General features: G+C 40.1%; 1 protein-coding gene across 1 annotated transcript in view; it reads left to right on the forward strand.

Moving 5' to 3' along the window:
• The first annotated feature begins 758 nt into the window (after positions 1-758).
• The window catches only part of ankrd28b (ankyrin repeat domain 28b), a 32,004-nt gene continuing 18,964 nt past the window's right edge, over positions 759-13,798 (forward strand). Inside the window, exons 1-14 of the mRNA XM_088998574.1 lie at positions 759-986; positions 3,536-3,619; positions 3,896-3,974; positions 5,355-5,425; positions 5,642-5,842; positions 10,138-10,225; positions 10,448-10,590; positions 10,726-10,938; positions 11,117-11,195; positions 11,324-11,438; positions 12,439-12,521; positions 12,592-12,655; positions 12,780-12,848; positions 13,036-13,176. Coding sequence (XP_088854700.1) covers positions 960-986; positions 3,536-3,619; positions 3,896-3,974; positions 5,355-5,425; positions 5,642-5,842; positions 10,138-10,225; positions 10,448-10,590; positions 10,726-10,938; positions 11,117-11,195; positions 11,324-11,438; positions 12,439-12,521; positions 12,592-12,655; positions 12,780-12,848; positions 13,036-13,176 — 1,457 coding nt within the window. The 5' untranslated portion in view covers positions 759-959. The remainder of the gene's footprint in view (positions 987-3,535; positions 3,620-3,895; positions 3,975-5,354; positions 5,426-5,641; positions 5,843-10,137; positions 10,226-10,447; positions 10,591-10,725; positions 10,939-11,116; positions 11,196-11,323; positions 11,439-12,438; positions 12,522-12,591; positions 12,656-12,779; positions 12,849-13,035; positions 13,177-13,798) is intronic.

The following is a 13,798-nucleotide window of genomic DNA, read 5'->3' on the forward strand; positions in this document are numbered from 1 at the left end:
CATCTTCAGTGGTTTGGTGCGCATGTTTGTTTTGGTTTGGGACCAGCACAATAAAACACGAAGCATTTAAATTATGGAGTTCATTTAACGGCCTATAGAGGAGGACAATCGACCACGTTTTGCTTTTCTAAAATTAAGAACAGGAAAATAAGCAATATTCATCGGAACACCTGTTAAGCAATAGATATACTAACCGGAAGTCTCATGGGATTTGAGAGATACTAGCAGATATAAGAACATCTGGGCAAATGATTTCAATTTTATTTTATTTGCTGTCAAATGTAAAATGCATTGGTTCTGAACCTTAGATGCACAACAGAATTTCATAGCAATGGATTCATTTAAATCGTCGTGTAGTTTCTGAACAAAATTTAACTGGAACGTGTTCAGAGAAATTACCCTTTACCTAAACAATAATACGTAGCAAGTTGGGAGAGAGGGAAGACTGAACATCCACATCACATTTTTTAATTAACAAACTGTAATCATCCTACTCAAACATCACACAGAAAAAAAATCTAACATCTAAATTAATCGAAAAAGTAATTATAATTCTCTTTGTAATTAATTATGAATTAATTAAAAAAGAAAAAATCAGTAGTGAAAATAAAACTAAGATGCAAACGCTACCTGAAAGGTTTGGAGGTGTTCATTTTTATGTCAAATCATAACGACCGCATCAACATCCAATAACTTCCTTTCTTCTACACGGGAGATAAATTGGCCAATGAAAACGCTTGTTCTTGTGAGGTAGAATATGGCGGCGGTAATGTTTTGGAGTTTCCGCTCCTCGTTGACTTGCATGCAATCGGGAAAGGGGGCTAGCAAGGTAGCTAAGCTAGCGTCACGCTAGGCCTCCAGCAGACTAGCAGCAGTAATAGCGCAACACACTTGTTGTTTGTCCAGGAAGACGAACAGCTACTCGCGAGTCTGTATGAGAAAATTAGAACCACAGAAACATGGTGGTTCTCAAAATTCGAGACCAGGTAAGAGCGCGGAGTCAAAGGAAAAATTTAAGAGTAACTGCTAGCTTCGATTTCAATTTCCCGGCAGACCATAATTGAGTATCTCATCCGAATCTTTTCCTATACTCTACCTCTTCAACTGAATTTGGTATTAATATCAAACGCTGAACGCCCATTGGCCATGTGGGAATTAGTTTGCCAAATGATTCTGTCATAATGGCAATGCCCATCAGCCATGCTCAAACAAAATGAGTCTCAACCTGCTAACAAAACGGCTTGCTTATCGCCAATAATTAGCCAGTCCCCCCCTGACAACTCATACGCTTGTTAACCTGTTTTACAAAACAGTTGTAAATTGGCTTGAACAGTTGCTTTCAAGTTTGAATAATGGTAAATCACTCTCGAAACGTTATTGGAGACGCCTACCATGGCAACATAATTTGAGCTTCTGCCTCTGACGTGTAAATGGTAGTGACATTTCGTGGTGACCTCTTTGGCCGCTGTTGGTTTTTTTTGAAGGTACGTATATCAAGATACCATCAATGAGCATATTGGGGTGGAAAATGAGAGATAATCTGACATCACAATGGCAGCCAACTCACTTTGTTACTCTCCTTAAACCTTTTAATCATCCTGTAAGACCCCCCCTCCCCCAAATATATACCATTTGCTTGAGATATAATACAATTTTTGTTGACTTTATAACATTGCTATACTACTTTGCTGATCTATAAAATGCTGGCCATGATCTCTATGTCCAATGGTGCAAGTGTCCAAGTTCTTTTTTTAATTATGTGTTCGGTGAACAGACGTACAAGATGTTGGTGTGTCATCTCTACAAATTATTGAAAGCACTTATTCTTGTATCGCACAATAGGTATGCCTCATGTCATCATGTCCTGAAGTGATCTTCTGTTACTCACTGTCGTTGCTTTAAGAGCTGTGTCCATGGTGACTGTTTCAAAGGCCTTGGATGGGGCAGGAAGCTGTGCAGTTGTTGCAGCTGGAGTAGTACAGAAAATGTCCTGCAGCCCTTGATCTGAACCGCACAACTGAAAACAAAACGGAGATTTATCTCACACATTGTGTCAACGTGCGGCACAGTGAGAAGCACAACTCCCCAATTGTTAGCTTCATTTGACCCCTGTCGCATGCGTTGTGCCCTGCACATTTTCATAAGCATTTTGGAGATCCATACATTTCTAGTTCTATTAAAGTCCCTATTTCACTGAGGGTCAAACAATTACTGTTGGCGAAGGTAGAAAAAGGCACATTCACATGAGAAATTGTCATGGTGAAATTAAAATTTCTCCACTGCGAGACTAATAAAGGTAAATCCAATCCAATAGTTCGTTCAAAGTTGAACATGTTCACTCCTTTATTACAGTAAAGTCTCGTTATATCGATATCGGATATATCGATAGTCCCGATTATATCGATACTATTTCTATGCACGCACGGAGAAAATTACATGCAAACAGGGTCGGATATATCGATAGTCCCGGTTATATCGATATTTTTTCGGACTCCCTTGAATATCGATATAACGAGACTTTACTGTATTTGGATTCTTTGACCACTGTAGTTTGTAGTATTTTTTTCCTTGAGTTCGCTTTGCGTTGACAATGATGTTTTTTTTTATTTGTGATTTTTTTTTTTATATGAAAATTGGAACACATTGGTATGGAAGTGAAGTTCAGAGGTGGAATTCTGTTTGGTGGCAGCTCTGAATTTGTAGCAATAAAATGTCCCTCGACTTGACATGAATAAAGGGTGCTGCATGCAGACACAATGACCCTGCCTCCATTAAAATCGTAAAAATGCAATTTATTTTATTTCAATAGAAGCTAGAATGGTTTCCCATTGTGGCTTAAAAGAAGTAATTCTGAGATGAGACCTTCATGGCACACCGGTATGCTGCTTCAACACTTGAGTTATTCATATGAATAGATAATCGCCATGGTTTGTCTTTATGACTCTGTTTGTGGGTTCAATAGCAAAAACCTGCAATCAAAAACATGTCAATAAAGTTTTGGGTAAAGTGCATTTTGAATATTTCGAATGACAGGCAAATCTCTTGGGGTAACTTTGCATGCAAAGTTTTCATTGGGACATTCTTGGTGTAAACTCCCCTGCATGGGGTAGAGCTATCATTCAGGCTTTTTTAGAGGCCAAAAGTACGCTCCATGAATTGGTTTTCATGGGGAACTTGTTTGATTATTCTGTCTACTACTCCACCGGCACCACCTTTAAATATTAATCGTCTTGATCTTATTTCACTTGGGATTTTGAACAACATATTGTGGCTGTATGTCATGCTTTCTTTTTATTGTACATGAGAAAGTTGAGCCTTTTGGATTGCTAACATTGAACAGATGAGCCAGGTATGTGTTGTGATTCTTGAGAGTGAGGATCCCGCAAACTTTTTCTACTTTTTTCTTACTGTTTCTGCTGAGGACTGCAGGGTTAATTTTTCATTTGTTCCGTTTGGATGCTTTCACTTCATGAGAACTACTGCAATTACATGACAACATATTGAAAAAATAAATTGACGGTCTTTCCTTCCACAGCCTGCTTTGCTGAAAGCAATTTTCAACGTGGACCCTGATGAAGTGCGCTCGCTTATATTCAAAAAAGAGGACGTGAATGCCCAGGTAATCGCCACAGTTTTGTATTTTTTTCTTTTGTGATTCAAAATCATACACTTTACCATGTGCGTTAATTATAATAATAGCATTACATGGTATTTATTTTGTTGCGTTCTTCATGACTTCAGTTGGAATGCTTGTTTTTTCCTGCCTTGTGTTCTGGTGACACACTGCATTTGTTCCACTAATAGTTTGCATGTTCTTTGTGGAAATGAACTGTTTATATTTTCACCACATACTAGTAGCCTTGAATTACAGTGGTCCATCTCTTTTTCCTTATAGGACAATGAGAAGCGGACGCCACTTCATGCTGCTGCCTACCTCGGAGATGCAGAAATTATTGAACTTCTGATCCTTTCAGGTCTCTTTCATTTTGCCTTGCAAATATCCCCAATGATGTAGTATTTTGTAAAGTAGGTGGTGTGAGATTTGACCGACATGAGTGATTTCAAATATTAATAAAGCCTCATGAACCATATTCATATAAAGAACTCAACCCCCATATTTTCTTGACATGCATCTGTGAAGGCTCTCAGTCGCACAGGAGTGGTACTTCTTTGAAGGTGTCTGATGTTTCGCTCTTCATCCAAAGTGCTTCATCAAGAAACTATAGTGCTGATAAATTTGGCCCTATATCCCTGATGGAAAGAGGTGGTGTTGCCAAACCTCTGCAGTGCTGGACCTGAGGTGAAATTAGGGCCAGGGATATAACAAAAGAGGTAATCCGATTGGCTTCGGGGAGTGGTCCACTGCTCCCTCAACCTTCGAGCAGGGACCTATCAGAGCAGAGGTCTGGCACCGCCACCTCTGTCCATTAGGGATATAGGGCCAGAGTTACCAGCACAGCTTTAGTTCGCAGACGAAGCTCTTTGGATGAGCAGCGAAACGTCCGACACCTTCGAAGATGTACAGATGGCGGCTGAAGAAACCTTTTCTTGACGATACAATTGTCTATGGACCTCAATTAGTCTAAACACAGTATTGTCTATAATAATGTGCATTTGGAATATGAGATAAGATGAAAAATCCACCATTTTTTGCCAATCTCATGGGTCAACCATTTTGCCACTTTCTGCCAAATGATCATGACATCACAGTTGCTCAGGGCTCGGGTACAGCCATTTAGGCTTCATCTGTTTTCTGAAGTTGTATCCTTAAGTGTTACACCAAATGGACATCGCAGACTTGGACTTATGCTCAAAGTTTGCTCTGTTCATGCTAATTCTCTTAGCCCCTCAGTGGAATATCACACTTTTTTGAGTTTCAATTCTCTTTGTTTATATCAGTGTGACAATAAATTTCATATAACATATAAGAAGATATACACTATAGGGAGCTTGAAGCAGGCACACTCTGTTTCTTCATTTTACTTAAAATATGTTGTTTGGTACAGTTTCGTTGGTGAATTGTCTTGGTAGATCGTGAAACTACGAATTTTGCAATTGGCAATTCTATGGTTGGCCATCATGGGCACCCTACTGTGGGAGCTCCGCAGGAAAAAAAATCTCACACTTTTGTAAATCACAAGAAACTGGGTGGTGTGTCACAAATGGCATGTGAATTAATGTGTGTTTTGATGAAAATTATTTATTTTCCAAATTGTATGACCCTGTACAATTAAAGGTTTTCCACTGTATGAATTTTGATTAGTTCTACCAAGGTTCAATTTTGACACAAACTGCAGGTACACAGTTATTGTCCTTAAATAGACTGACTGCCAGTATCCCCTGACTTGCTGTAGGTGCCAGAGTAAATGCCAAAGATAGCAAGTGGCTCACTCCTCTGCACCGAGCTGTTGCATCCTGTAGCGAGGTATGAGAATGTCCCTCAACTCTCTCATGCACACACACACACACACACACACACACACACACACACACACACACACACACACACACACACACACACACACACACACACACACACACACACACACACACACACACACACACACACACACACTGCACACCCTTGAGAATAATGTACTTGTCAATTCCTGACATTTTGTTGATTACATTTTTACGGTAGGAGGCCGTGCAAGTATTATTGAAACACTCTGCAGACGTGAATGCCCGAGACAAGAACTGGCAGACGCCTCTACACATCGCTGCGGCCAACAAAGCAGTCCCCTGTGCCGAAGCACTCGTCCCTCTGCTCAGCAATGTGAATGTATCGGACAGAGTTGGCTGGACTGCACTGCACCATGCGGCCTTCAGTGGTCACGTGGAGGTAATGCAGTGAACCTTTATCGATTTGCTATTCATAGTTTAAACAACTTTACACATCTGATTTTTTTCCCCCCTTGTTGAAACCATCCTAAGCTATTTGCTGAAAAACACACATAATCACCTCTTATTGTGCTCATACTAGAATGCTGTAAGAAAACACAAGTTGGTGTGTGACATAGTAATTAGTGCCTAATAAATATTGCTGAAGTGATCCATCTAGACTGAAAACCTTTCAATTATTTTCTCTCAGGAAAGAGTTAATTTTACATGGTTACTACCGGTAAGTAACAATGGGGCTCTTATTGGTAAACAATTGGTAACAGGTGTAAGGAAAAATCAATTTTAATCAATGCATTTGCCCTGTCATTGGATTGGATTGGATATGCCTTTATTAGTCTCACAGTGGAGAAATTTACATTTCACAGCAGCAAAGTGATGAAAGGAATGAAAGTAGAAAAACGAAATACATGAGCTGCTGGAAAGGCAGCCACTCTCGCGGCGCCGTCTTGAAGTCAAAAGAACAAAAAAAAAACTAAATGACAAATAATATGACAGCATAGAGTCATACAGCTACTTCCATCACGCTGAACTAGTTTAAGTTGCTTACTAACAAAATAATTTGCTCTACTTGCACGTGATATTACTAAAAGTCATATGAACAAAGAATGTTGATGTATAAACAGGTTTCAGTCCCTGTTTTCTTTATTATAGAGTCAGCTACAGGAGTGTTTGCCCTTATACTCACAGCATCCTGCACCCAAGTAATTTGCCGGATGCATGTACTTTCATGTGGATTACCGGGAGTTATTTTAGGCAAGGAAATGCCTGGTCGAATTAGTTAGTTCCCGAGGCTTTGTCAAGATGCCTAACTAAAGTAAAACAATTATTAAATCAGAGGTACTGGTACACGTTTGTTCTCTTTATAACAGTATATTCCTAAACTACAATGTAGCAACAGAAATTGTCTTAGCACTGTCTTTCATTGAAACACCTATGTGGATTCAGCCCATTCTAGACTATCCAGTCCAGGTTGGACATGTAAAGCACAGTATTTTCAAATCCAAGAGAGTAGATGCATTGTCCAAGCCTGGAAATTGTATAGTTTTTATGCGAGGTGCCATCGGTTTCCATTGATAGGAAAAATAACATTTGATTTTTTAATGACAACTATGATAATATATCATATTTTCCGGAGGCGCACCCAAAAGCGTTCGTTTTCTTCAAAAGATGACCCTGCACCTTATGTGTGAAGTAATATTGAGCCACAACAGGTCTTCCAACTCCTGTCAACCTCATAACCTCACCCTCGACATTATAAGGCGCTATGCCTTATAATGTCGTGTACCTTATATTTAGAAAACTTTAATATATTTGTATATTTTTGTGCCCCCCTGACTGTCTCAGCACGATGGGTGACAGAGCCTTCAGCTGCTCTGCCCCCAAACTTTGGAACTTCCTCCCAACATTCGTAACATCGATTCTCTTCCCACCTTCAAGTCCCATCTCAAAACCCACCTATTTAAAATTGCATTTTCTCTGTAGCTCTTTCTCTTGTTTCTATTTATAATTGTATTTTATTTATTTCTATTTCTATTTGTGATTGTATTTTTATGCTTGTCTGTGACTGTAAAGTGTCCTTAAGAGCTTTGAAAGGCGCTTAAAATGTAATGTATTATTATTATTATTATTATTAGTAGTAGTAGTAGTATTATTATTATTATTATTATATTTAGAAAACTTTTTTCATTCGTTGAAGGTGTACCTTCTAGTCCCGTGCGCCTTATATATGGAAACATGTTTGAAAAGACACCATTCATTGTGGGTGCGCCTTATACTCTCGTGCCATTTATACACCGGAAGATACGGTACTCAGCAGGGTGACCATTGTTTTGACAGCACCTTTCAGTCTGCCCTTAACTGCTGATTAAACGTGTATTTACACAGCAATTATTTTATTCCTGATACACCATGCCCATCAAATGAAAGGTCAAATTAAATTGGTGAAATCTGGGATGTCTGAAGCCATTCCTCAAGACAGCACTGTGCCGACGTATGTGAATATCATTGTAAGATTCTGTCACCCCATATTCCATCCCACACCATCAATTTACCGACACATTACATCTATATTGGGCTAAGTCAATGAGCATTATAAATTAAGGCTGCAACCATCAAATATTTTTAGAACTAAGTACTCATTATTCCACTGATTAATTAAGTAATCCTGTGAAAATGCATTTTGTGCCTTTCTTAACACAACCAAGGGAATGTTATCATTAGTCCATTTTGGATCACCACCACCATGCTCCCCTGGTACCTGTGACTTTGAGTGTGTGTTAATCGAGTGGTCCTAACCTTTTTCAGTTTTGTTTCTACCTCAAACAGTTTTGTCATACCGACTCACATGAACATGATGATTCTTCAAAAGTAGACATAACACAATTCATTTTAACTCAAACATAAAATCATAAAATTAAATGCTGTTTGATATTAATTGGATAAAAAAGTTGTGACAATTAATAAAAAAAACTTGCCTTTTTTGTGCTAAATTATGCCATTAACCACTAATAGAAGTACCTTTTAAATAAGCATTTAAACATGACATACAAAACACTGAATCAGAATAATATGTATATTTGATCCGTTATGGCAGTTTTATTGTAATCAGTCATCTGAGCTTTTGTTGTTTTGACGCAGCTGTGGCGCAGCTTGTCTCCCGGGGATACAAGCAGTAACACACACAGGCAATACACACACAGTTTTTATTGTCAATGTTATGTAATAACAGAACCTTTTTCATCAATTGTCATCTTATGAATAGTTGCTTAAATATATTGTGAGTTTCCACGTACCCTCTGCACTTTTCTCATGTAGGCGAATATGTAATCACAACTTTAATGTATGGGGCCTGGCTTAATTAATGACTTAGGCTTCAGTAAATAAGAGTGGAGTTTGTTGGTTGATAACCAGCTGTTAGTCATGTCATGTCAGTTTTTTTATGAAACAGTTTTGCCCAGTTACAGTATACACCTCAATCTTCTGACATTTTTTATTATGCTTAGAATATCTTGTTTTTTTATCTTTTCACCTCCCACCCAACCCACTTGCAAATTGCTGCTGTGTACTGCAAATTTCCTTCGCCAATTTGCACTTTGAATGAACTCTGAGAACTGTGGACATTGGCAAATTTCATGTGAATATGCTTATTATAATAAGTGATATTAGCTGAGTTTGATAGTTTGCTGACATGCTGTTTTTTTTGGTGGTATGCATTGCACGTAATCTTCCCAATTCGTGTGAGATGATCCCAAACTTTGCGCAAGTCTTTCAATGAAAAGGTTTCTTCAGCCGTCATCTGTACTTCTTTGAAGGTGTCGGACGTTTCGCTTCTTATTCAAGAAGCTTCGTCAGCAAACTAAAGTCTTACTGGTAGTTTGGCCCTATGTATATCCCTACTTTCCAGACGTGGTGACCAATTTACCCTGGTCACCAGGGAAAATTGGGCAATCAGGTCAGTCGTCAGTCAGGAAAATAGAAGGAATCAGTGGAACCGCAGTGATTAGTTCTCTGCTTCCCCCAACCTGAGAGCAGGGACCAATCATAGCAGAGTCTGGCACCGCCACGTCTGGACAGTAGGGATATATATATGGCCGAAACTACCAGTAAGACTTTAGTTTGCTGAGGAAGCTTCTTGGATAAGAAGTGAAACGTCCAACACCTTCAAAGAAGTACAGATGACGGCTGAAGAAACCTTTTCATCGATGGACCACTCCTGTGCGACTGAGAGCTTACACAGACGTTTTGCACAAGTCTGTTATTCACACCTCCTTGTGTACATTTCAGCCCCTTGTTTCTACGCAGGTGGTTGATGGGACTACACTACAGCACAAGTCCTTGTTGATACACAATACATGCAGAGCTCAGAGGCAGAGAATTTGAGTGAACCATTTTTTATGTAATTGGGATCATTAAAGTTATTTGAATAATCCATGCAGGCCTACTTTAATATGATTCCAATCATGAACGTTTTAGTTATTAACTCCTCCTTTCGCATAGAACAGGCTTTAAAATATTCTTCAAAAACAGGAAGTTGTCTAGCACAAATGATTATTAATTTAAATGTTTTTCCCAAAAAAGTCGTAATTTGTGATGTTTACTCAATCTTCCAAGACAGCTGCATTCTATTTTTATTGACCACCCCATGACTCATTGCTTTTGCTTTTTTTTTTTTTTTTTTTTTTTTTTTTTTTTGTCTTGCTCCAACCACCACCCGACACCCCGCACTGATGCTGTCAGATGGTGCGGCTCTTGCTCTCTCGAGGGGCCAACATCAATGCCTTTGACAAGAAAGACCGACGTGCAATACATTGGGCAGCCTACATGGGTAAAAATAAATCCACTTGTTTTGTTATGTAATTATAGATTTGTGTAAAATACAACGGTAACTTTGAAGGTACTGTATCACATGTATATATATATGCAGCACATATAATTGCTCTCTGATGAAGTTTTTTTACACATGTAGAACCAGAAAAAAATGATAATAGAAGTTCTTTAATAAAGAATACAATAATGTTATATTGGCGATGCTAACTTGAATTTTCAGGTCACATTGAGGTTATAAAGCTCCTGGCGTCTCATGGTGCCGAAGTGGCCTGCAAAGATAAGAAATCATACACACCTCTGCATGCAGCTGCTTCCAGTGGGATGATCACTGTTGTCAAATACCTCCTGGACTTGGGGGTGGATGTAAGTTTCACCCACAACTACACTGTATGATTAATTCTCTTCAAAAGAGCAGAGAGGGAATAGCATCACAACTGTTCCATACCTCAATGTGGTGGTGATTTTACGATCAGCTTCTCTATGTTGGTTGGTTTTCAGATCAATCAGCCTAATGTATATGGCAACACACCACTCCATGTGGCCTGCTACAATGGTCAAGATGTGGTGGTTAACGAGCTCATAGAGTGTGGAGCAAATGTCAACCAGGTGAATGAGAAGGGCTTTGCTCCACTCCACTTTACTGCTGCTTCACGGCAAGGCAAGCTATGTCTTGAGCTGCTTGTCTGCAATGGGGCTGATGTCAACATTAAGGTGCGTAAAAGTTTTTAAATCAGCGTATCCCCAAAGAAATAGCTGTAAGTGAATTAAAGAAGTGTCATGGATTAGAGTTTGAGTAACAAACGAGTGCAATTAAACATTTGCTGGCTAAGCCAAAAGGCTGTTTTGGAAAGCTGAAAATTTTCCCCACAATGGCTTTGTTTTAATTTAGAGTAAGGATGGAAAGACACCTCTTCACATGACAGCGATCCATGGGAGATTCTCAAGGTCTCTAGCTGTCATTGAAAACGGTGAGCTCGTCTGAAACTATTTGAGTGTTGTTTCCCATTGTACTGGAAACGACTTCCAATTGTATAACTTTGGCTCAAAAGGTTGATTTATTTTATCTCCCCGCCTCCAACCCTTAAACCCACTTCAGGTGCTGAGGTTGACTGTGAGGATAAAAATGGAAATACACCACTGCATATTGCTGCCCGATACGGTCACGAGCTACTTATCAACACACTCATTGCCCACAGAGCTGACACGGCCAAGTGAGTATACCCCGACCACAAATACACCAAATAAGTCGAAGAAAAGTTTCAACTAAAATTATCCACTTAATTATGAAAATTGTAAGATTAAATGCCGTCAATCCACAAATCTTGCAGGATTGTAGACACCGTACATCTCGCACCTGCCAGTGCACCAGTGTGGAATTAAATATTTTGCTCTCACAATCATTTCAAATCAATGAGGGAGGTTGTTTAACAATGTCTATATTTTTATTGTTGTGCAGTGCATCCAATTTAGTTTTTGATCATAGTGTTCCCTCTTATGAAGCTGAGTAAGATAAACAGAATGATGTAAATACCTCACACGTCTACATTATTGAAAAACGAAAACGCTAAACACCTCGGCATTAAAAGTTCTACATTAACTCATTTTAGTCATTGGAAACGAGTGATCACAAGGACAATAAGGATTTGATCTTACCTCCCTCAATTATCTCCTACCCTGTGGCTAACCAAGACAGCGGTACCTGTAGAACATAATGGTCTCAGCACAAGTTATGAATGAGTTTAAGTATCTTTCATTCTGTGGATATGCCATCTTTTCTGGCAATTTGCATTCCAGTGGATACTTTTTGATTGTGTGTGTGTGTGTCCATGTTCCAGTGTGCTATGTTTCACATAGTCCAGCGACGTCCTTGGTGTTTTGCTGCATTTTAAGTGCTGTTTACCAATTTATTTTAAGTTGCACTTTCACTCAACAAATTCTAATATATTAGTCAAATTACAATATTCTGTCCTTGATCGCTAGGCTTCCGTTCTAGAAATAACCACAATCAGGGAAAGCAGCAAAATCTGCCTTTCATTATTATTTTTTAATAGTGTGGGTTTTTTTTTGTTTGGCTTAATTATACTGTATATTTTTTTCACCGAACTGTATTTTCCTGTAAAAAAAGGAAGCAGGAAATGCTGACTAAAAAAAATGAGCGAAGAGGTGAGGGTCCAAAAGATGAACTGTGTATGTGTTGGCAAATCTTTGCAGGCGAGGGGTCCACGGTATGTACCCACTGCATTTGGCTGCTCTGAGTGGATTCTCTGACTGCTGCCGAAAGCTTCTGTCTTCAGGTAACTCCAGTATGAAACTTAATCATTCACTGGAGTGGCAGACTGTTGCTCATCATCCATTCTTTGTCAGGTTTTGATATAGACACTCCTGATGACTTTGGAAGGACTTGTTTGCACGCAGCAGCTGCTGGAGGGTTTGTGCTCATTACAATTAAATTTGTGTTTTGTTTCATTTAAACATATATGCCAGTCAATTAATCATTCCGAACAATAAAAGCCAATTATTTATCATGTTGCCGTTGGCTTGAATCTGTCCAGGAACCTGGAATGTCTCAATCTACTTCTCAACACAGGAGCAGACTTCAATAAAAAGGACAGCTTTGGCAGGTTTGTCATGATGTTTCATTGTGGTGTTCTCTTACATCGGGAGTGGTTTAGTGACTGCTTTATTTTCTGTATATGGCAGTTTTCCATGTTAAGCGTTTTGTTACTTCAGCGGTTGTTCAAGCGCTATATAAATCAATATGTATTGTATTGTTGTAAACAGACAGCTAAGCAGCGTTTACCTTTCTAGGACTTCTTTGCACTACACTGCTGCCAACTGTAACTACCAGTGTCTGTTTGCGCTGGTGGGTTCAGGGGCCAGCGTGAATGACCTTGATGAGAGGGGATGCACACCACTCCACTATGCTGCCGCCTCTGACACAGATGGAAAGTCAGTAATACTCTTGCTCTACTCTAACAATGCTTAGCATGGAGTAATGGTGAATCAACAAATGTCATGTCATTAAAATTCATACCTAATTTTTACATTATGTACAAAAGGAACAGGAGTTGCTTATTAAAAACCTTTGTTTTATCTTATTGTTGATGTTTTTTTTGTCTGTCAGAAAAGCCATCATAAAGAAAAAAAATGAGTTACATTTTGTATGGTATCTACAGTATACAGTAAAAACCAAGAACAAGAAAGATTTGTCACACCCAAAATCCACTTGGTTAAGGCCACATGATTGGGGAAGAGGGATTTTGGTTTTGAGTCTGAGCTGAAGTTTTTATATTTAAGACTCACCCCCCCCCCCCCCCCCGCCCCCCCCCACCCCCCCCCCCCCACCCCCCCCCCCCCCCCCCCCCCCACCCCCCCCCCCCCCCCCCCCCCCCCCCCCCCCCCCCCCCCCCCCCCCCCCCACCCCCCCCCCCCCCCCCCCCCCCCCCCCCCCCCCCCCCCCCCCCCCCCCCCCCCCAGCCCCCCCCCCCCCCCCCCCCCCCCCCCCCCCCCCCCCCCCCCCCCCCCCCCCCCCCCCCCCCCCCCCCCCCCCCCCCCCCCCCCCCCCCCCCCC

This window comes from Hippocampus bargibanti, linkage group LG06 (assembly GCF_051943395.1).
Source record: "Hippocampus bargibanti isolate YZ-2025 linkage group LG06, ASM5194339v1, whole genome shotgun sequence".
NCBI classification, from domain to species: domain Eukaryota; kingdom Metazoa; phylum Chordata; class Actinopteri; order Syngnathiformes; family Syngnathidae; genus Hippocampus; species Hippocampus bargibanti.